At 41.3% G+C, this 22,832-nt stretch overlaps 1 protein-coding gene across 4 annotated transcripts; it reads left to right on the forward strand.

The window, feature by feature from the left end:
- The first annotated feature begins 413 nt into the window (after positions 1-413).
- On the forward strand, positions 414-21,468 carry ADNP2 (ADNP homeobox 2). 4 transcript variants are annotated; one of them, XM_032102107.1, is made up of 5 exons: positions 414-500; positions 5,515-5,675; positions 7,500-7,619; positions 12,193-12,282; positions 16,188-21,468. In XM_032102107.1, exons 3-5 carry the CDS (start codon positions 7,512-7,514, stop codon positions 19,152-19,154), a joined length of 3,165 nt encoding a protein of 1,054 aa, XP_031957998.1. In that variant the 5' UTR covers positions 414-500; positions 5,515-5,675; positions 7,500-7,511; the 3' UTR covers positions 19,155-21,468. The 4 variants fall into 4 exon arrangements, with proteins under 4 accessions (XP_031957998.1, XP_031958006.1, XP_031958014.1 ...); XM_032102115.1 differs by lacking the exon at positions 414-500 and adding an exon at positions 654-1,225; XM_032102123.1 differs by lacking the exon at positions 414-500 and adding an exon at positions 1,268-3,760.
- Positions 21,469-22,832: the final 1,364 nt, after the last annotated feature.

Raw genomic sequence — 22,832 nt, forward strand, 5'->3', positions numbered from 1 at the left:
CGCCCCCACCTGAGGCCCCGCCCCCAGACACGCCCATTCTATCGGGGAACCAATGGGAGCGTTGACCGACTATCTCCCCATTGGCTGGCCGCCTGGCATGCAAATGAGGCTCGACGTCACTTCCCGTGCCTGCTCGAGCGCCATTTTCTCTTTCTGGCGGTTGATGCGGCGCGGGCGGCGGGGGCGGCGGGCGCTGAGGGAGTTGGGCGCGGGGCGAGGCGCGCGCGGGGCCCCGGCCATGCCGCCGCTCTCTCGGGGCGCGCGCTGAGCGCGGCCGCCGGGCCGGGAGGCGGGGCAGCGGGGCGGGGCCGCGGGCGCGGCGGCTCCGGCAGCAGCGCCGGGGGCAGCGCCGGCGGCAGAGCCGGAGCCGTGAGCGGCGGGTGGCGGCGGCGCGAGATCGCGGCGGGCGGCGGCGGCCGCCGCAGGAGGAGGAGGAGGAGCGGGAGGAAGAGCAGGAGGAGGAGCAGCAGCGGCGGGGGCTCCCCCTGCAGCCCGGCTGGGTACGTGCGGCTGGGCGGGGCGGAGGGCGGTGAACGCCCCGGTGGCTGCGCGCTTTCGGCTCGGCGGGCGCTGCGAGCTCGGAGCGGCCGCGCTGGGCGCGGGCGGGGAGGGACGGGACGGGACGGGTCCGGCGTGGCCCCGTCGTGTGAGGCGTTTTAGCACGGGGAACTTCTCCCGCTGCCTCGCCGCTGCTGCGGGCGGTGAATAGCTCGTTAGCACCGCGCTTCTTGCGTGTTGGTTATTTAATTGCAGGTCGCATTTCAGCGATGGGTGTCTAAGGAACCAGCTTAATAGGTTGTCTCGAAGTCTGGGTGAATAGTTTCAATTACGTTTAATGAAATGCTTTGATTTGAAACAGTTTGTGGGAAACTGTAGCGTGGGCAGGAATGGCACACGTGCAGAACCAGCACTTCATCACCGGTTAAAGGAATCAGTTAATGGAATGTAAAATTACGTTAAATAATATTGGGGTGCCTCAGCAGTGCATACGTTCAGAAAAAAAAAGTTTGTGAATAACGTAAACAAACACAACCCCTGCAGTGCAAGCCATGAAAACCATTTGAGTGCGCTTGCTTTGTGGTCGAGAGCAGGTAATGGGGAGTTCCAGTTGTCCTGGTTTGTAAACGGAATAAAAGACACGTGTATGACTCCTGCTGCAGCCGTTCAGAGTCCTGTACTGTCAAAGTTATGAACAACTCGGTTTCAGCTGATAAAGTTCTGACAGGTAAATTACTGGGGAGAAGTTGGTTATTGCCCTTAATAGTTTTCTGTCATCAAAAATCTGTGTTTGTAAAAAACAGTTGTAAAGAACTGTAATGAAATACTTTAAAAGACTGTTGGGATATTGAATCTATATTCTAGAAATCCTTGTGTTCCTGTTAATAAACTTTCTCTTTAATTTTGATCAAGTAAAGGGGATTTCTTTAGCGCAATATTTAGAGCAACAGGGTAAGAAATAAAGTATGTGGTAAGCTGTAATAAGACCTATTACAAGGTATACTGTATATGATAAGCTGTAATAGTTCCTGTGGTTCTTTTCATGGAAGTTTTGTGAAAAACAACCTCCACAAATTACAGCAGATCTTTAGGAACAAGGAAGAGCGCACACAGTGTTGTTATGCCTTACGTATTTCCACTGGGAACGCCTTGATTTGGGCTAAGTCTTACTGAGTGCTGGTAGAGCTGGCTTGTGTTTGAACACTTTAGTCCTTCCTCTGAAACCTGCTGCACAGCCCTGGGTTGTTTTTTCAGTTCTGTCCCCTTGCTAACTTGTTAAGGTTTTGGATTATTTGTGCTGTGGACTGTTGTGTGCATTTGTAAAGTGCCAAGTCTTGGGGTCATACCAAACTGATGAGTGCAGCACAAATGCAGTAGGCTGGGGTTTGACTCTTCTGCTCACATACTCATGGGGCTGACAGATCTTGCAGGATTCGAGTGGGCTCCGTGCACATGCTTACGTCATCTAGGATGAACTTGAATCCTGCTGGGTTCAAAATCGAGTCAGTCCCCAGAGGGAACTCCCAAGAGAGTCAAGCATTGTGTGAGTTAGTGCTTTAGGAAGACTGTGAGTTTAAGTGGTAGTGTCCCTTCATTTCTTCTCACCAGTCTTGGATAGCAGGGACTTGGATGTGTGTTAATGAATCATCCCAATAGTTATTTAAATTTGGTTTGGTTTGTTAGGTAAGATGCAGGTGTCTTCATCTGTATCATCACATGCCTTAGTGCTCATTGTGTTCACAGCTGTTGAATGATGGTTGTCTTGGTGTTGGGCAGGATGACCTTTTTAACAGGTGATTTGTAGCTGTGAAAAGAGCAAAATGATTGTGACTCTAGGAGATCTATGATTTGAGATGCCCAGAGGTTTCTGATATAGTTGGACAAAGAAGAGTTAAATTTTTATTTTTTACCTGAGATTTCTATCAAGTTGCACATGGATAGAAATTTGAATATGAGATGATAAAGCTGAATTACTTTGTTGACCAGAACTGCTCTTCGTAAGTTTTATTAGAATATATTTTTAATTGCAACAGATTAAATAATGAACAAGAATAGCATCCATTCTAATCAGTTGATTCTTTTTCTTTAGGAAGCTTTCTTCCCTCTCCCTCTGTGGGCTGGATGAGCTTTGATGGTGCTGATGTACTTGTAAATCTGGTTAGGTCTCTTTCAGAAGGTGGAGATAAGAGTCCAGGAAATGGAACTGACCATATAATGAGTGGTTGAGCACATAGCCAGGTGTGACTTTTTAGAGGACTTGTAAGCTTATCAGAAACAAAACAAAATTGACTATGGTAAAATTTGGCATGGCCAAGCCAAACTTGCATTCTTCTAGGCAGTTCCTCAGTGTGCCTGTCCTCCTAGATGCTCTCTGCCATCCAGTGTTCTTGTTCCTTATATTCCTAGAAATAGATCACATGCTTTCATTTCACTTTCAGGGGTGAAGCAGTTTATACTGTTATCTCAGCTAATAGTGAATTATCAACTTCTCATGAGTTTACTAAAATGAAAACAATTCATTATGGGTGCTTGTCAGTTCTGATAACTGCTGAAATACAAGTTGGTAAACAAACCTTTGAAAATACTCCAACCCAAATGTTCCAAACCAATTATAAAGGTACAAACCTTTTATAAAGACCAAAGTCTTTATAAAAATCTCTTTCTCAGTTACTAGTGACAGTTACTAGATAAAAGTCATAAAAACTAAGAATGATTCAATTTCCAAGGCAGATACTATGAAAGGACAAAGTTCCATGAGCCTTTCATAATTTCCCTACTCTGAACAGTTCTATGAACAACAGACTAGTGAAGGCTAACTTAGGGACACATCTGGAGATCTTGCTTCTGTACAGATTACCTGGTGTCTAAAAGGGTTACCTTACAGCCATTTTCTCTGGATATTCTAGCATGCCTCTTTTCCTGTAATCTCTAAAAATGCCTGATTATCTAGTTCACTGGATTTTGCTGGAAGCATTTGCATGTCCATTGAAGGCACATATGTGCATCTTCCTTGTGCCAGCTCCATACCAACTCCATTTTAATTTGCTTGCAAATCCTGTTTCCTGTAGGAACACAAATGAAAGTGGTGCTGATTTCACATAAGGAAAAAAGGTCTCACTGTGAATGCAGTCTGTCAGTGGATGAGGTTGCCCAGAGAGGTTGCCAAACCTGACTGGCCAAAACAGAGTGCCCTGGCTGCAATTAATGGTTGAGGCTGCTTGTGGGAAGCTGGACTGGATATCCTCTTGAGGTTCCTTCCAAGGTGAATGAGAATGGTTCTAAGAAGTAGAATGAATAGGAACTTGGCATTTTGTGATGACTTCTCACTTTGAAGAGATGCAATGTTAGTGTTTTTGCTTTTTTTTTAATGCAGAGTAATTACAGTAAGAGATAGTTACTTTGCAAACTGTCTTTGACTACTAAGATACTGTGCAGACTGTTACCTTGTCTTTTAGGCTAGTCTTAAATACTGCAGTACTGCTGGAAGGGAAGAGTTTCTTTCGTGATCTTTGAAAAGCCAAATGTAGTTAGTTGGGTGTTGCAATCTGGTAACAAATGTAGAAATGAAAGGAACCTGTAGTGTTGAATAAAACTCTCCTTTGTATATCATTATGGAGATTTTATCTAAATAAGCAACAAATACACGAATAGCTCGATGGCTAAAATGCCTGAGCAAGAGTTGAATGGACTTCTTAAAATTAGAGACATCAGCTGCTAAAATTATTTTATTTTGCTATAAACTTGCCTTGGTTCTGTTTATGAAATGGCACAGTCTGAAAACTCAATGGATTATCAGGTTTTTGGGAAACAACAATTAAAAGCAGTGAAAGATAAATTTTTGTCTTTTAGCTAGGCAGTGTGGTAAAATGATCAAGGCTCAGTTTTACTGTAGTCCTTTCATGTTGAATTTGCTGGTTAAGAATGGGATGTGGGACCAACAAATGCACGGAACCAAAGTGCAAGCTAAAGCTTGCAGAATGTCCAAAATACAGGAAAAATAAATTATTAGTATAAAACTGTGGGTAATAAACTGCGTAATAATCAAGGAATTAAACTGAGAGCTTGAGGGAATAAGCTTAGAAGGTTGATCTTTCCTGACCTTTATGATGGGGCAGTGCTGGTCTAATGGATACAGAGCCTCCAAGAGGGTAGGTTTAGACTTGATATTTGGAAGAAATTCTTAACTGTGAGGGTGGTGAGGCAGTGGCAGAGGTTTTCCAGAGAAGCTGTGGATGCCCCATCTCTGGAAATGTTCAAGGCTGGGTTGGGTGGGACTTCGAGCAACCCAGTCTAGTGGTAGGTGTCCCTGCCCATGGGAGGTGGTCTGGAACGAGATGATTTTTAAGGTATCTTCCAACCCAAGCCATTCTGTCATTCTGTGATTCTAGTGTGAGATGAGCAATTTAAAATCCTTACTCCCAAGCAGGTTGTTTAAATACCTACTGAATAACATTGCATGTGATTGCACATGCTGGCCTTTGGATTGAAGACCAACTGCTTGAAAACTGGAAAATAATTGATATTCAAGGGGTTTTTTTTGTTATGGTGGGTTTTTGGTGTGTTTTTCTTTCTCCTGGATTAATAACTTCAATTTCAGAATGATTACTGATTAAGAAAACTGTTGACGTGTATCCCTTGTAGACTGTTTCTTATTTGTGAGCTAGACATGCCTCGACAAATGCCTGCTTCACCTTCTTCAGTAGCATCAATGTGTGAGTTGAAAGACTGAGATGGGGGAACTGTTTCCAGGGAAGCCTAATGTATTGAACCGCATTTCCTTCTAGCTGATCTGAGCGTGGTTGGTGGCATCCAGTCAGCTCTGTTACCCACACTGGACCATGGAGTTGATGTCCATAACCTGCTGTCATAGAGGGACTGATCATAAAGCTTTAACTAGACACTGTGCAAATTCCCAGTGGACTTCACTTTGGAAAGAATATTTTATGTCAGATTTTTACTACTTGCATTTTGAGAGAATGCCAGACCAGTTACTCTGCTTTATTCCATTCTGTATAGGTTCCTGGTCTACACCCACCCCAGTTGTATCAGAATGTCTTCTGAACTTCCTGGTGATAAAAAACGTTAGAAAACAAGACTAGCATCTGTCAAATGGGGTTCCCTCTCCATTTCTCTCTACACACCTTTCCTTTTGGGGGAGAAGAAGGGAAGAATATTATGTGAGTTGTTTGAATTTTAATTCTAAACCCCTCAGTTGTATGTTTTGTACATAAATTAAGGTTTGGGGGGGTTACATACAGACTAGAACTTTTTTTAATATGGCTTGTGGGTTTTTATTTTTTTTGGTTTTGTGGGTTTTTTTTGGTTTTGTTTTTGTTTTGTTTTTGGGTTTTTTTTGAGGCTTAGCTTGTACCTGGTGTCTGATGCGGATGGGGATTCTGCAACTATTTGCATGAAAGTCTTACCGTTTGTTCAAAGTAAAGCTTTCATGTTGGCAGGGAGCTTGCTTTTTTTTGGTAAAGTACAGCTTTTCAAGACATTTGAGACCGTCTGTGCTGAAGTACTGTTTGGGGATTTCCTTTTTTTTTTGCTTTTTCCTGTTCAAGTGTGTCCTGGATGGATGAATTGTTTAGCAATAAGGACTAAGATGTTGTAAATGCTCCTGGATGCTCTGTTAGGTGTTTAAGCACCAAATACTGTGGAAGCTTTCAGTGACCTTTTTCAGTGCAGGCTTAGGGTTAGGTTTTGCCTTCTGTGTCCGTTGTAGTTTCTTAAAGCTCAGTCTAAATTGCATCTGGCTGTAATCTAGGAAGGAGTTGACAAAGGCAGTTGACATACTTCTGAAGCTGAGCCCAGGGGGATGGATACCTTACAATTTTATAAAAGTAGAAACTTCAGCAGGAAATCTAGATTTTACTAGCAATCGTTTTAAGCATGTACATGCATGACAGCAAACAAAATTATCAGAGACTTCTCATCCTGATGCTAACCTTCAAGGTGAAAGGTGTTGAATTTCTCCTTCCTAAACAAGATTATAGTAATTTTCTGAATAGAACTTAATAAAATTGTGGTGTTTTTGTTCTTTTTCAAAAAACCCACAAAACCAGTGTTCCTGCCATGTAGACACAAGGAAATCTGAGAGAAAAAATTGGAATTTTCTGTAGATAGAAGAAATGTAAAGAATTCCTCCCTTCCCCTCCCCCCCCCCCCATCAGATTGTATTTCCTTTAAAATCAGTCAGGTGATCTACTGGGAAATATTAATGAGCCCACTTCTTTGGCTTAAGGATTCTGTGTTTTCATATTTAAGAAATGACATCCTGGCCCGTATCATCAATAGTGCGTCCAGCAGGACTGGGGCAGTGATTGGCACTGGTGAGGCCTCACCCTCAAGTGCTGTGTCCAGTTCTGGGTCCCTCACAACAGGAAAGACATTGAGGAGCTGGAGTGAGTTCGGAGAAGGGCAACAAAGCTGGGGAAGGGTCTGGAGCACAAGTCCGATGAGGAGTGGCTGAGGGAGCTGGGGGTGTTTAGTCTGGAGAAAAGGAGGCTCAGGGGAGATCTTACCACTCTCTAGAACAGCCAGAAAGGAGGGTGTAGCCAGGTGGGGGTCGGTCTCTTCTCCCAAGTAACAAGTGACAGGACAAGAGGAAGTGGCCTCAAGTGGTACCAGGGAGGTTATTAGGAAAACGTTCTGCAGAAAAAGGGTTGCCAAGCACTGGAATGGGCTGGCTAGGGAAGTAGTTCTGTCCCCATTCCTGGAGGTATTGAAAAGACACATAGGTGTAGTGATGAGGGACATGGCTAATGGTGGACTGACTGTGCTGGGTTAATGTTTGGACTCAAATGATCTTAGAGGTCTTTTCTAATCTAAGTATTTCCATTCTATGACTTTGCAGATTTTAGTTCTTATTTTAACACTGTTAAATGCAAGTGCCTGTGTTCAAGGATTTTGTCACCTTTTTTTAAAAAAAATTTATTTTTATTTTTCCTCTTTTTTTTTCTTCTTTATTTTTTGGTTCTTGTGGTTTTTTTTCCCCCCAGGAAAAGTGCAAAATGTTTCAAATTCCCGTTCAAAACCTTGATAATATAAGGAAGGCTCGAAAAAAAGTGAAGGACATTCTTGTGGATCTTGGGCTTGACAGCTGCAGGGAATTGTTGAAGGTAAAGCATTTGAAAGAATGTAAACTGATTTGAAATATAAACCAATCTGAAATGTAAACTCCTGAAAAATATTTCAGTTTCTGGTGTATGTATAATGTTCTGCCATAGATCTTTATGGGGGGGTCCTTGCTTCAGGGATTACTCATTACTGACTGCTCATATGCCAGGGGGGGAATTTAGTGTGTTAGTATGTAACACTGCAAGAGGCCGTATTTCTTAACAAGATGTGTCATAGACGGTGCTGCATATTATATTCTCTGTTAGTAATGTTTCAACAAAAGGAAACAGTACAGCTTGAGGAAAAAATACAGCAGACTAATGAGTTTTTGTTTGTGTGCTATGTAGCAACGTTTTTCAATTCTTTTAAAATCTCAAGCAGATGAGGACTTGAGTCTCCTCAAAGACACCCCATCACATATCAAGGGCAAGCCTCTGAAGGGACATAAAGATTGTCAGCATTTCTGAAAATGGATAAGCCTTTAAACTTTGTGTCCAGTGAAAAATACCAAAATTGTCTTACTGAGTTGTAGTTGGTTCTGCATCTTAAAAAATATATGCAGGTGTACTGGGGCAATTAAGATGAGCCTAGTACCATTGTTGCCACTTCCAGAAGAAAATACGTGCATCAGTCAGAAAGAATGCACGCCATCAGATTGGCAAACCTAATACCAGAAAAGGTGCAAACATAGCAATGTAACTCCATTTCTTAACAATGGTGTATTTCAGTGAGCTGGTGCACAGGCTTTTTTTGCTGTTGAGTATATTCATGACTTTGCATTGACTGTAGTCAAGAGGTTGATTGCTTCTGTATGGCAGTACTAAAGTAGGCTTAACACTTTATAAGGGTGCTGTTGTGTCTTTTGTGGTGGTTTCTTTCTGAAACTCTGTAAGTAAGCTATTGGAAGAAAATTGTTCAAGACTACATGCATAACTGATTTTGGAACATTCTTTGTTATTGCAGTTGAACGATGTTGTATATATGTAAATGTCGTAATAGCTCAAGGAAAATTATGTCTAGTAATTTCTGTTTACTTGCTGTTTTTACTGTGTTAATACTGTTCTGTAATCACACTTCTAACTCAGAACCTGGGTCTGTCTTGACCATTTGAAGTAGGAATGTTTTGATGTTGACAGATTTTTACTATGAAATTTCTTGTGGTCTCTTTGATTGTTGCATGGACTTCAATGGTAAATAAGTAGTAATTTGTTTTGTATTTGGTTGGGTTTTTGGGGATATGTATAATGTGCCTTTAGTTCGTTTTGCTTCATTTTTAATAACCTGTGGTGGTGGGAAATCTGGCAAACATTTCCACTGCGGAAAAACCTCTGTGAGATTTGGGCCAAAAAATACCATATTAGGGTTTTTTTTTTTTTTTTTTTTTTTTTCAAATAATTCTCCCTCAACCAAGTTCATAACTTCAGTTTGTTTTTTCCAGGTAATTTGGGGCTGGTTTTGGTACAACTTCAGCAGCAGGAAGAATGGTTTCTATAGCTTGATTTGTACTTGGTTCATATGATGATGGTATTTCTTTTTGGTAGCATGGGATGTGTGAGGTTTTAATAAAACTTAAGAGTCATAGAATGGCCTGGGTTTGAAGGGACCTTGAAGACCATCTAGTGAGAAGTACCTTCGGTTTGTTTGTTGTCTCAGATACTGAGATTTGATGTCTGGACTCTATGAAGGGGCTGGACAGTGTAAGAAATGGATTGAAATATGGTATGATACAAACATGACTTGCATCTGGTCCTGAAATTGGTCTTGCACTGTTGTAATAAGGCATGATAATGGACAATAGTTTGTGAGGAAGATGAAGGAATTTCATGTATGACTAGTACCTCCCTGTAGCTTAGAGACCAAATGGGTTAGTTTTTAGGCTAATTGATCTCTGCTAGGAAGAAAACCATGAGCATTTTGGCTGGAGTACTAGTTTGATTCTCCAAGTAGTGTGTTCAAGTCCACTGCAAGGTCAGAAGTTTTCCTTTAATAAACTGTTTCAGCTTCTCTAACATAATGTGATTTTTAGGGCCATGAGGGTGATCAGGGGGCCAGAGCACCTTTGCTCTGAAGCTGATGCTGATGGGAGGGCTGGGTTTTCAGGTTTTCAGCCTGGGGAAGAGAAGGCTTTGGGGAGACTTCATTGCAACCCTCTGGTACCTGAAGGAGGCTCATAAAAAGGAGGGAGAGGACTTCTTATACGGACAGATAGGGACAGGACAAGGGGCAGGAATGTTTTAAACTGAAGGAGGAGAGGTTTAGATTAGATGTTAGGAAGAAATTCTTTATTCAGAGGGTGCTGAGGCACTGGCACAAGTTGCCCAGAGGAGCTGTGGATGCCCCATCCCTGGCAGTGTATCAGACCAGGTTGGATGGGGGCCCTGGGCAACCTGGTTTAGTGAGTGCCATCCCTGTTCATGGCAAAGGGGCTGGAACTAGATGATCTGTAGGGTCCTTTCCAACCCAAACCATTCCATGATTCTGTTCTATGATTCTGTGTCTTCATTTAAACTCTGAGCTTTTTATCTTTTTGTTCTGGAAAACCATGATAGTTTTAATACAGAGGGGAGAACAGTTCTTCGTTTAAAAATGTTTTTTTCTTCAACCTAAAAATACCCATTATGCATCAGGATTAGTCAGGCTTCTCAGAGGGCTTTGTTCCTTTCTTGTTACCTTTCCCTTCTGTTTTCCTCGCCTCCTGGAAGTGAGAAATGTGGGAAGGGTATAACAAATTAGTGGATCTCTGTTTAAAGCAAGTGTTCACAACAGCCGTTTGCACCACTTACTAATTGTATTGATAAGAATGATTATTTTTATGAGTAGATATTTCTCTGTAGGAAATAGCCATTTCAGCAAAACTATTTAGACATATTGTCACGTGTGTTTGGCTTGTGGGAATCTGGTGTTTGAGTGTAGGAGCCTGTCTCTCAAACCAAAAATAGAACATGTTTCAGATGAGCCATAAACTTTAAGAAATCTTTTTTTAACAGTGTGTAATTCACTCCAGCATGTTCAGCTGAAACTTTTTTAGTAAATCTCAGGTCTCTTCATTTTCTCTATCAAGAACAGTTCTCCAAAGTTCTGGGATTTCTCTTGCTTCATGCAAGAGATCTTTATAAGGTGTTCTTGGTTTGTTTTTGTTTGTTCGTTTGTTTATTTTAAAGGTTTGGCTGAAGGGCAAATACGTGACTCATAGGTGTTGATTAGATTGCACGGGATTTGTTTATTGTTGCCCTGAGCTTTTCTGGATTCTCCTTGGGCATACGTGATGGTTGAAAAAGCTAGACAGCGTATTGCAGACTCAGCTACACTTTTCTAAATTCTTGAAGTTTAAATCAAATTATCACTGGCATGATGTTCTGTCTTACTGTAATCTGTTGAACACACAGGAATGCTCATATTTGCATGTGTGGACAAGAGCCTAGTGTAGACAGAGCCTACAGAATTAAGTAGGATTCTGTATTTGATTGTTTCTCTTTGTTGCCAAGTATATTCTGTATTGCCTCTAAATTTCACATAACACAAACTATTAGGTTAGTGAATTCCACTCCTTTGATAAGGTCGTCTGATCTTAAATGTTATTTATTATCTGCTTCTGCTGTTGCAGTGGAGTTTGGTACAGAGGTGGAAACATTTTGCCTTCTCTAAGTATCTGCAGAGTTTTGAGTGAAGAGGGATTTGTGGAAGGGAAGAATGTGAGGGGAGAAGAGGTGCAAGTCTTCTGTGGGTAAAGCCTGGATTTGTAGCCTGTGTTTCATCCAAGGCATTCTGTTGACTCTAGCCTAGGGTCTTCAAAAATGCCCAGTAAACAGGAATCTAGTTTGTTCCATTGTTTTTTTTTTCTCCGATTAAGGTTGTGTTTAAATATGTGTGGGTCTCAGAAAACTGGAGATGAACTTAGCATTTTTAGGGTAGTAGCTGGCTTTGGCTTGAGGAACATAAACTGCTCTGATGGGATTGACTAGAAGAAGGCTGTGAAGAAAGTTGCTTTCCCTGATAGAGTTGTTGCAGACATGGTAATATTGTTGCCTTTGCATCTTCAGGAAAAGCAGCTCTTGGAAATCAGCTTCTGTGAATGTCTTTTGTTTTTCCAAGTTAAAAGTGTAACACTGCCATGCAGATTTAATACTAAAACCTGTTGCAAGGTAAACCGTAGTGGTAAGTTAATAAATGGAAGTAAGCAATGAAATATTACTAATGAAGGAGGAGGAAGGTAGAGGGAGAAAATACTTTGTGTTCACTGTGAATTCCACTGGAAGCAGTGGAATTCAAGTGTAAATATTTTCATTCCCTATATTATTTTCAGTAACTATGAAATGTTCAGAATTCCTACTCTATTACCAGGCAGTCATATGGACAAATATTTGAGTTAAAATAAATCAAAGATGGTCAAAGAAGTAATTTCTTTGAAAGGAGTTTTGGGACCAGTATCTGAATGCTGTATGGACTTCCAAGTCATCTTCTCTTTGTGTGGGTTTTTCTTTTTTATTTTTCCTTATTTCCTATTGAGAATTTCTTTATATTCAGAACAGACTGCAAAAGCCTTGTTTTAATTTCTTGTTTTTATTTTACTTTTAGAATCTTAAAAGTTTTGATGCAGGTGAAAGCTACTTTTGTAACACTTCATGGAGTGATGTCTCCCCTTGGGAGCCTGTGGGCAAAAGGAAGGTATGTATGTTTATGGCACAAATTTTGGGTAAATGTGTTTTGTGGAATTGCTGAATTTTACGATGTTCAGAAATTGGGAGGCAGCTTTTTTAATGAGAAAAAATAGCTTTAATATTTGTTTCCTAAGTGCTGTTAGTCAGGGAATAATCTTACATTTCCTCTTTGCTTTTCCCTGTAATGTAGCTGGTTATGAGGACTTCAATTGCCATTTGCTGTCTTGAAGGATACAACCTTGAACATCAGTGTTTAAGATGTCACACTAATCTTCTGCATTTTTAGCCTAATCTAACATGTAGTCTTATGTTCTTGTGTACAACATGGCTCCTGTTTCTGGAAGGGTGAAAATGTGATTGCATAGATGCAAGTGGATTATGATGAAATTATTATTAGTGGCTTGGTATGGGGTGGCAGTGGAAAGCTCTTTCCAGTTAGATTTGTGTATGTGAAGCAGCTTTTAGTTCTGTATAGCTAGACTCTGCAAGAAAGGCAGGGTTGAGAGGAACAATTCTATAATTGTATATAGTAGCAAGTTTCTACGATGCAGTGTGGAGCGGAGGAGTATATCCAGTAAAAAAGGTGGACTTGTCAGTCTTAGTGAAGAGTCTTGGGGCCCCTCATTGCCTCCGTACGGAAGGCCTGTCATTGGCATCTGAACAGCAGTGGGTGTGTCTGCTCTTTTCATCTTGAATCAAAAGGTGATGCTTTAGAATAGTGTGGTGGGGGGATTGTCAGGACTGTTTTGTACCATATTTGAAACATCTGCCTTTATCTTTAAAGCAAACTAAGATTTCAAAGTGGAGCGGTTTCAGCCCCCAGCATACTGGCTGACCAAACAAAGCTTTGTCTTTGTCAAGCTGTCATTAAGTAGGATTCTACCCTTCAGGACCTTTGCTTTGTTTCCTATTTCTCGATGTCTGAACTTGAGTTCTCGTTTACAACTGAAAGTTTATCTGTTCACGTGACTTTGTGGGTGAGTCAAATGAGACTTTTTGTTTGAGTTGGGATAAATTGTGTCCAGGCTCTTAAGTGCCACTTCAGATGAGGCTTACAGTTATGTTTACTAAATACTGCCTTTAGTTTAGGTGAATGGAATAAATCTTAATTGTTAATGATGGTTTCTATTTTTTCCCCTCCTTTTTAATTTATTCTTTATTCACATGAAAAACGTCTCTCTTTACTAGGTCTATCTTCTGGCCTCAGTCATGTTATTTGAGCTCTGCTCTTGCTGGTTCTGTCTCTTTTGCCTTTACCTTCTGACTAAAGAAAGAAGTTCAGTGTTGGGAGATTGTGTTAGATGAGCAGCAGAGGTTCCCCTTCCTCACCAGACATGAAATAGGGAAGAACAGGATGAAGACGGACTAGGTGAAGCTTGTCTTCCATCGCCAGTCCTTTAGGAAAAATGATAAGCTATTTCAATGAAAGTGGAAAATAACTAAAAATTGTGCACTAGAGAGGGAAGCTTCTTTCTTCCCTATTGTCTGGAGGGACACAAGGCAGAGAGACCTGGTCCCTTACCAGAAGGGAGAAATAGGTGTCCTGAGTCACGTAGTCAGCATGACCAGTTATATCTGCCCAAAAAAGGAGATTGGAATCTGATCTGATGAAATTCAGTGTAGAGTTGGTAATATGTTGCGGTCTCTTGGAATGGGTTTGCCAAACTGTCTTTTGGATGCTAACCTTGTTCCTATCCGTTTTCTTTAAACAATTTTGGTTTATTGATATATATCATTCACGTATCATGCTGCCTAGATTTGGGAGAAAAGAAGTCGGTCCTTCAGGATGTTGTATTCCAAAGTTGTTGCTGTAAGGGGAAAATAAGTTGTTTCTTCCTGTAAACTCAGTAGGCTGGAGAAGATGTCTGTGTAAGTGTAGTTGGTGGTTTCCACCATTTGTACTATTTTTAGGGAGACATGAACAGTTTTGGAAGAACTTTGTTGGAGGCTGTCCTGTCTTTCTGCATGTTTCTAGGTTGTGGGGAATGTGAGACTACATAGCAGAAATGTTCAGGGGTAGGTTCTTTGAGGGAGGACTAATTGAATTTACCTTGATGTTTCTAATAAGCCTTCTTTTGGATTCCATTTTTACAGATGAAGGTTGTGTTGGTCAATCTCCAAGATGCTTTGTTTTTCCTAAGTGGCTTGCAATTCTTATTTTGTCAAATTCTCTATAAAACTGGGATACCATTGGTAGACTGTGGTAGCACTTGTGAACAGAAAAAGCAGATGAGTATGCAAGGAGAACATGCCGACAGAATGGTTTGTACAGTGTTTGTGTGGAAGAGCTCTATTTCATACAGAGAATATCAAAGCAGCAAACTTCACATGCTTCTGTTCTGTTGAAAGAGAATCGTTTGGAATTTTTTCTTTGTCACTTTACTCCTTCAGAAGTAGTTAGGCCTATCTTCTAGTAATGTTCTGTGTGCTTCATTAGTTCATTACTGTCAGTGGCCTTCCTCCAGGCAAATTGCTTGAAGATTGATGTGTCTGGTAATTTGCTTTGTTGCTGTTTAGTAGCAGCTGAGATTAGACACCTAAAGAGTGTAAGTAGAAGGTAATTCAGTGATTTCTTAGCAGTGTACTTCTTCAGCAGCCTTAGCCAGCCAGTGGCATTGTCTGACCCAGTCTTTTGAATTTGGAGCTTAGATTTTGGTTATCATCACGAGACTCTCCTAGTACTGCTAGTAGATGGCTGTCTGGGTTGTCTGTAGATGGCTGACTGTAACCTCCATGGCTGTATGACATGGCAAAAAAAACCACCTGCATGTGTTGTGTTACTGTTCCTCATGGTAGGTCAGTGAGATGTGTGTGGGTGATCTAACTGGGCTGGATGCTGTAGTGGCAGAACCGTTTGTTCTCTTCGGGCTCTATTTCATGAGGGGCAGAAGTCAGTGAGGTGAAAAACATGTCTGAGGGAACAGACAGATTGCACTAGATGTTTGAGAGTGCAGATTTGTCACATGGATGTTTCTGTGACTGATTCTGTAGTTTTTGGCAGGAGCCAGGGTTAACTTCCCAGGAAGCTGATCAGAAAGAATGGTTGATGGGGATACCTGTTTTTCAGAAAGAACAAAAAATGTTCATATGGATATGAAAAGCAGTGCTGTCATATGACATATAACTGAGGGAGCAAACCACTGCTTAGTGCATGATAGATGAATTCTTAAACAGTTAAAAATACTTCCCTGAGAAGAATCTGTATTCTCTATACTGAGCATTTCTGAGGAAATTTCCTAAAGAAATTACTATAATGGGATGCCCAGTATGTGTGAGTTAATACAAATTGTATGTATGAGCTAATACATTGCTGCTTTATCATAGAAGGGGGTTTTACTACTTTCTATTATAATTTTGGCTGCAGAGGAATGTTCTTAATAAAATCAGTTGTTTATGGCTTTGTTGGAAAGGTCCTTCTGGAGAGTTTTCAGATAAGAGTAGGCTGTTGAAATACAGAAAAAAATCCCTGCCTGTTCTCTCTGTTCTCTTTTTGTCCAGTAGATAGGAGCTGGCCTTGAACTAAATAAAGCTTTTGAAGTGTCATAGTAAAAGGACTACTATTCCTAATTGCTAAGGCTTAACTTCCTATGTACAGTGGGATACAAATTCTTCCTGGCTTGTTCTGTGATTCCTGTCTTTAAAAACAGGCTTCAGAATTACTTCTTGTGAACTAGAGTAGAAGTAAACTCATTTAAGGCTTCTTAGTAAATTATAATGAAACAAGGCGCAAATGTTTCTCCCCTTAAGTATTTAATCTTAAAACTGCTTTTCAAAACCAGAAGAAACTTGACAAGATATATACTATGTGTCCAGTGAAGGAATTTTTGACAGGTGATAGTGTGGGTTTAAACAGATACCAGTGTGATGTAGGAGCTGGCAGTTTCTAAGTGGATGTTTTTCTTTTGTTTGCAGAGATACAGAACAAAGCCATACTGCTGTAGCTTATGCAAGTTTTCGTCCAAGTTGCTTACTTCTTTCAAGAATCACTTGCATCGTTACCATGAGGATGAAGTGGACCAAGAGATGGTGGTTTCTTGCCCAAAATGTGCATTTTCTTCTCATCCCAAAGTAGTGGGAAAACACATCCGGATGTTTCATTCATCTAATAAACGAATACAAAATTATACAGTCAGCATTTTAGATGGCATGAAACAATTTAGGAGTGACATCATAAACTTCACGTGTCTAAAATGTCAATTCACAGACACCTTGTATTACAATATGAAGAAACATGTACTGATGAACCATTTTAACAACTTAGTAAATGTATATTTTGGTGAGAAATGTGATGAAAGTACACCAAATTCAGTTGAGTTCTACTGTAAAAAATGTAATGTTCCTGCAAACAGCCCAGATTGTTTAATGTACCATATCTTGACAGCTGAAACACACAGAGACCTGGAGAACAAACTTCGATCTCTGATTTCAGAACATATTAAGAAACCCGGACTTGCGAAACAAATGTATATTGCTCCAAAGCCTGTCCAAGGTATAGCAGCTGCTGCTCCATCTTCAGGGCTTGCTGCTGTCCCAACAGGTTCCGTGACTGCTCCAGGTTGCATCCAGGTTGCATTTCCACAGACTGATCAAAACCAGAGCACGGTGCAGATACAAGCAGTTCAGGATACAGTTGGACCAGCGACCGTCCCAAGTGCCTCTGGCAGCATCCCACAAACCACCTCTGCTCCCACCACTAGGTCCTCGCACGTCACTCTTGTGCCCAGCAATCCTCCCATGGGTCAGAACAACGTTTGTATTCAGCCATCGCCTTCCCAGCCCATCATTGTTTCTCATGGGCTGCCTCTTAATCATTCTGTTGGGACCGTAAATAGAACTGTGGCCCCTGCGGTTCTTCCTCTTAATCAGCCTGTCATGCCTGGGCTCTTTCCTGTTAATCAACCCATTGGTACTATAAATAGTCCAGTTCCAGCTGGAACGCTCCCTGTTACTCAACCTGTCAACCCTGTGAATCAACCAGTTGCACCAGGAGTCCTCTCTGTGAATCAGCCAGTTGCTCCAGGAATTTTGTCTGTCAACCAGTCACTTGGGAACATGAACAGACCCATTGATCCTAGGGTCCTTCCTGTGGCACAGACAGTTGGGTCGGGTGTTCTCCAGCTTAACCAGCCTGTTGCCCCTGGGGTGGTTCCTGTCAGACAGCCTGTTGGACCTGGGTTCCTTCAGCTTAATCAGCCTGTTGCCCCGGCAGTTATCCCAGTAAATCAGCCAGTTCAGCCTCCAGTTTCTCAAAGCACAGCTTTTTTGACTGCGGGCCCTATAGTGAGGCATTTCATGCAGGCCAAGCAGGTTAATGGGATGCAAATGTACACACTGACCCCCATCTCAGTTACTTTGCCTGTACCTCCTGGTGGCGGAGTAGCAACTGTGACACCTCCACAGGTGCCCATCCAGCTCATGCAGTCGGGGTCAGTGACTCAGCTGTCCCAGTCACCAGCCAGTGCTCCCTCTCCTCCTGTGGTTCTGACTTCTGAGAATGTATCCTTGCAGGCTTCCCCGCCTGCTCCTGAAACAAGGCCGGCTGTCAGACAGGCCAAGCAGTGGAAGACCTGCCCTGTTTGTAACGAGCTTTTCCCATCAAATGTCTACGAGGTGCACATGGAGGTGGCCCACAAACCACGTGAAGTGAAAGTAGAAACCCCAGAACCTCACAAACTTGCCGCTTGCGCACCCTTTCTAAGGATGACAGAAAAAACGATCCGGTGTTACGCTTGTAAATGTTTTCTCTGTGAGGAAGAGCTCATGAAACATATCTTCATGCATGGCTTATCTTGCTTGTTTTGCACAGGAACTTTCTATGACTTAAAAAGCCTCGTGGAGCACAATAAAACTGCACACAATGGGAGAAAGCAGTTGCATGCAAGTTACAGCAACAGAGGAATTCAGCTAGGTAACGATGCTCAGGGTGGCCTTGTGTTTCCACACTTCGATTTCAACACAGTGCTACCAGATGAAGACATGGGTGAAAGAGAAGTACATTTGGCAGTGCTTGTTGGAATATATTCAACAGTTCTTGTCCCTGTTTACATCAAAGTGAAACCTCAGACAGCACAAACGAACAGGAGATGCACCAGAAAAATGTTCACCTGTCCCTTTTGCTTAGGTACGTTTGCTGGTAGAGAAACCTATGAAAAGCATTTGAAAGAGCGGCATCATATAATGCCAACTGTGCATACGATTTTAAAGTCTCCTGCTTTCAAGTGCATCCACTGTTGTGGTGTGTACACTGGAAATATGACTCTGACAGCTATTGCTGTACATCTGCTCCGTTGTAGAAGTGCCCCCAAAGACACCAACTCGAGCCTGAAGATGCAGCTTGAACGTACTGAGAAGAAAGAGCTGCTGCTTGTGAATGGTGAGAAGCATATTTCTGTGGTACTGAAAAGAAAGCAATCAGATTCCTGCTTTATTGCCGAAGACCAAAGGAATAAGGAACAGCAGCCTCCGAGCTTAAGTACTGGCATAGCTCTGTCTCCAGAGAACGAAGTGAATTCAGGGGTAGTGCCTTTCAAGCGACAAAAGATTAGGACTGAGATGAGGAAGCTTCCTTCTAGTGAGGATCTCCGCTTTCTAGCGGTAGATCCTAATCAGTATGATCACAATTCATATGAGGCACAGAAACAGTTTTTGTTGGACTACTTTCACAAGAGGCCATATCCTTCTAAGAAAGAGGTGGAATTACTTTCCTTGCTGCTATGTGCGTGGAAAATTGATGTTGCATCATTCTTTGGAAAAATGAGGAATACATGCTTAAAGGCAGTAAAACATCACAAACCATCTGTGCTGATGGGTTTCAGTATGTCTGAACTAAAAAACATTAAGCACAGTTTGAATTTAAAAGTTGGACCATTGGATATGTAACCCAGCTTTTTATAACAGCTAAAAGTAATCCATAATTGCATACTTATAATTTAGCAGTTTATTATATTGTTTGTTTTGACTTGCAGACTGGCCTGTTGAAGGGTGCAGTAGTACAAAAAGTATTGTTCACTTGTGACTGTTATTGTGAAAGGCACACGTAGTTGTGTATTTTAAAAGCTAAAACCTTCAGACTTAAACATCTGGAATTTGTTTTAGCTTTTTGCCTTTTCTGGGGGTAGTGTTTTGGGTTTTTTTGTTGTGATGGGTTTTTTTTTGTTCCACTTCCATTTATTTTTCTTCCCCTCCAGGCTCCCATTACATTTTTTATACCACCATGTAAAACAGTTGTCCTGTTAAAACCAAATTTTATTTTATTTTTCTGTAATGTTGTCTTTTCTAAGTAATGAATTGTGGGTTAATGTTGGTTAAAATAACGAGGTAAACGATGTAAATAACATATATTTGAGTATATGAATTTTTAAGTCCTGATATTTTGACCTATCTTTTGGTTTATCTACTCGAGAAGTGATTGCGGCCTTTGCATCCGTTGCCCCTTCAAATTCCCGGTGCACTGGTAGCAGTGAAATACATGGCATTGTGGTTTTTTCCTCAGTCAAAATACCTGTGCCAGTTAAGTCTGGTGTTCTGTAGTTCCTGCTGAGTATTACCATGGTGAGGACTGAGGGGCTTTCGGGTGCCGATCGAAGTGTTATAGTGAACTGGCTTGAAATGTTTGTGTTATCTGTTAAATAGATCTTGCTAACCAGAAGTGTTTATCCTTTTTGTTTGGTGTTGAAGCCTGGTTGTTCAAGTACCTATGGTTCAAAGCTTGGCATCAGCGTTTGTTTTATTTTCTTTTTCAAAAAACAAAGCTGCTTTGGAGAGTGCTTTGATACATTGAGTGTATGACCTCTGTGCATGTCACTTACCTATCCAAATATCACCCAAATTTGGTGGAAGGTCTGCCATTTTAAATTGCTGTTTTATGAGGTAGTAACTGAGTAGTTTACTCCCCAGCAAATTAGATCCCTGGGTTGAAGTCCCTTGTGTCAGAAATGGTACAGACTGAAACTGGATGAATTGGTAGCATCAAGACTTTAAACTGTTGGGTACTTGAGCCGAGGATATTCATGTAGTGATTGGTTCTTGTTGGCCTATAGAGAGCATCACAGTAGTATAAAACCCAAATAGCCTTACCTTCAGTATGGACCAACATCTCTGTTGCAGATTATAGAAAAGCTGTTGGGAAGGTTCACTTGAGTTGAAGCACAAACTGGTGGCCACATTAAGGCCTTGTTGAGTACTGTTCTATCTGGATATGCTTGTTTTCATCTGGCTTGTCAAAGAGTGCCTCCAGTATTAACAGCCAGTTCCATAATAAATAACCTGTAAGATGTGTTGGTTTTATTTCCTCCTCTTCATCCCCCTCTCCCCACCCTCTTTTCTAAGAAAAGAGTAAGAGTTCACTTGTGCCAGTGTTACAAGGAAAGGGTGAGATGCCCACGCTTATTTCTATTTTTTAGGATAGTAAGCATACTTTTGCCCTGTGCCATGGTTTTTAAAGCACATACAGAATGTTTTATTGCTGTTTTTGAAAGGGTGTGACATTTTTAGCAGAATTTGGTTACTTCCTGCCTGTGGTTCTGTAAGTTGTGTTTGGAGTTATATTTTGGATAAAATCTTACTATTTTCATATGATTGCTTCAAGGAGTTTTAATGTGTATGTAGCATATGGTTACTTAGAGAGAATCTGCTATTTGGAAAAACCTAGTAATTTAATAGTGGTGTTAAACAAACATAAACAACATTTATGGGATCAGTTGCACCCCCCACCCCAAAAAGTGATTAAGAACCAATGTATTCTTACAGCCTAATAATTGCTCATTAAAAATTTAAAAATAGAATATACTTGGCCATAGCACAGTTCATGAAACCTATTCAGAGGGCTTTGAGTGAGGAAGAGGGATATGCTCTCTAGAAGTTCTGAAATGTAGGCACTCATTCTCACAGCCTCGGCCCTGTGTGCTCTGTCATCTTTGGGGCAGTTCTGCTGGTGCTGGTGAGACTTCAGCATGGGGGAATTGGGCAGTGTGTGTCTGGGGAAGGCTTGCCATGAATGGGGAAAGATTGTCGAGAGAACAGTGTGGCTGTGGGGAGCTGGGAAGTCATTTCATGGTTCGTCGATGCTCGGGGCACCAAAGGAGCAATCCAGTCTTACCAGAGTTTTCCTACATAGTGTCCAGTGTTGATGTTAAGCATTTTATTTATTGGACTTTGATTTCACAGTTTCAAATAAACCAGATTTTTAACTTTCTCTTAGGTGTGTGTGCAAATGATTGCGTATCCATCCCCTTCCTTCTTTTAATACATTCAGAGAACTTCATGTGAACATTTCTTTTGGTGCAAAAGGGCTGTTGAAGGAGGTGAGAAAGTAAGATGTAGAACTTGGATCTAGATGCTTCAGGTAGATCTTAGTGCATTATAGTAATTATTTTATCTCAAATATTGATAGCTTTGTATTTTCCTAGAGGCTGATAACTCTTAAATCTTGGTACTAGTTTGCTGTCACTAAATGCTTGTGCTCTTGTTAAGTGGGTACTGTAGAAATAAAAACCAGATGAATTTTGAAATGTCGAAGTGGTGACTGAGAATGCAATATGGTCGTGGTTTTCAGGAAAGCCAAGGAGCTTGAAAACAGCCAAGTTAAAAATCAGTGGCTTTAACTAAATCAGGCTTTTAGCTGTATAGGCTTCTCAGGGGTGAAGTAATTTGGATGGAAACTGTTAGTCAGGAAAGACACTGCTGCCCCTGCCTCGGGCTCCATGTGGGCAGTGTGGTAAATGCCTCTGGCACTTCTCTAAGGACAGAGCGGCACACTCCTAGGATATGGGAATGGGAAAGCAAAGGAGCTGCCCTCTGCAGCAGACTTTACAAATACATGTCCTTGAAGCATGTGAAGGGAGTTCTGATCCACTGTAAAAGAAGCCCAGTTTGGAAAAATGCTGGTTGGCTTATAAGATGATTGTAGCAAGTACTTGTTTCATATGGGACTGAAAAAGCCCCAAATCTGCATGTATTCTGCTGCTGAAATATGTTGGTCTGGAGAGGTGTCCGTGTTTGAGCAGTAGTACTTTGTTGTACCTTGAATTTTGTGCCTGTGAAATAGTGGGATAACTTACTACTTGAATATGTAGTAGGAAGGTTTTTTGTTATATTGGTCATGTTTCTTCTGTATACGCTCATGTGCTGGGAGTTAAGTGAATATTATTTGGTAAACTGACATTTTGGAAGGGGCCAATAACCAAAACACCTTCATGGTGGTTTTTCAATACTGTATTCTTGTGTGGAATGCTACCTACCTTCACTGTCAGACCAAACTTTTTTTCCCTTCGGTATTTGAAATTCAGAAAACCTCAGATGCTTATTCAGGTGGCTGTTGAATATAATTTTTGGGTGTGCAGTTCTCAACAAAATTATCTATAAATCTGTAATTCTACTGCAGCTGGCTGTGCCATTTTCAAATATATTTCTCAAAGTTGATTGTAGATGCCTTTTTGGGGGAAAGATACTTGATGCTAAGTAGCAAAGTACAGATACATGGGGAAACAAGTTGCAATCTAAGAGCAAGGGGATGTCCCCTCCTCCCCCCCTCCCCCCCAAACCCTTAAGAAAATGAAA

The sequence above is a fragment of the Corvus moneduloides genome, chromosome 1 (genome assembly GCF_009650955.1).
Source record: "Corvus moneduloides isolate bCorMon1 chromosome 1, bCorMon1.pri, whole genome shotgun sequence".
Classification (NCBI taxonomy): domain Eukaryota; kingdom Metazoa; phylum Chordata; class Aves; order Passeriformes; family Corvidae; genus Corvus; species Corvus moneduloides.

Excerpts from the sequence above, each read along its gene's own strand:
- ADNP2 (XM_032102107.1), top strand. The coding sequence starts at position 7,512 with ATGTTTCAAATTCCCGTTCAAAACCTTGATAATATAAGGAAGGCTCGA. Across the intron at positions 7,620-12,192 it reads GCTGCAGGGAATTGTTGAAG|AATCTTAAAAGTTTTGATGC; the intron begins GTAAAGCATTTG and ends TTTTACTTTTAG. Across the intron at positions 12,283-16,187 it reads AGCCTGTGGGCAAAAGGAAG|AGATACAGAACAAAGCCATA; the intron begins GTATGTATGTTT and ends TTTTGTTTGCAG.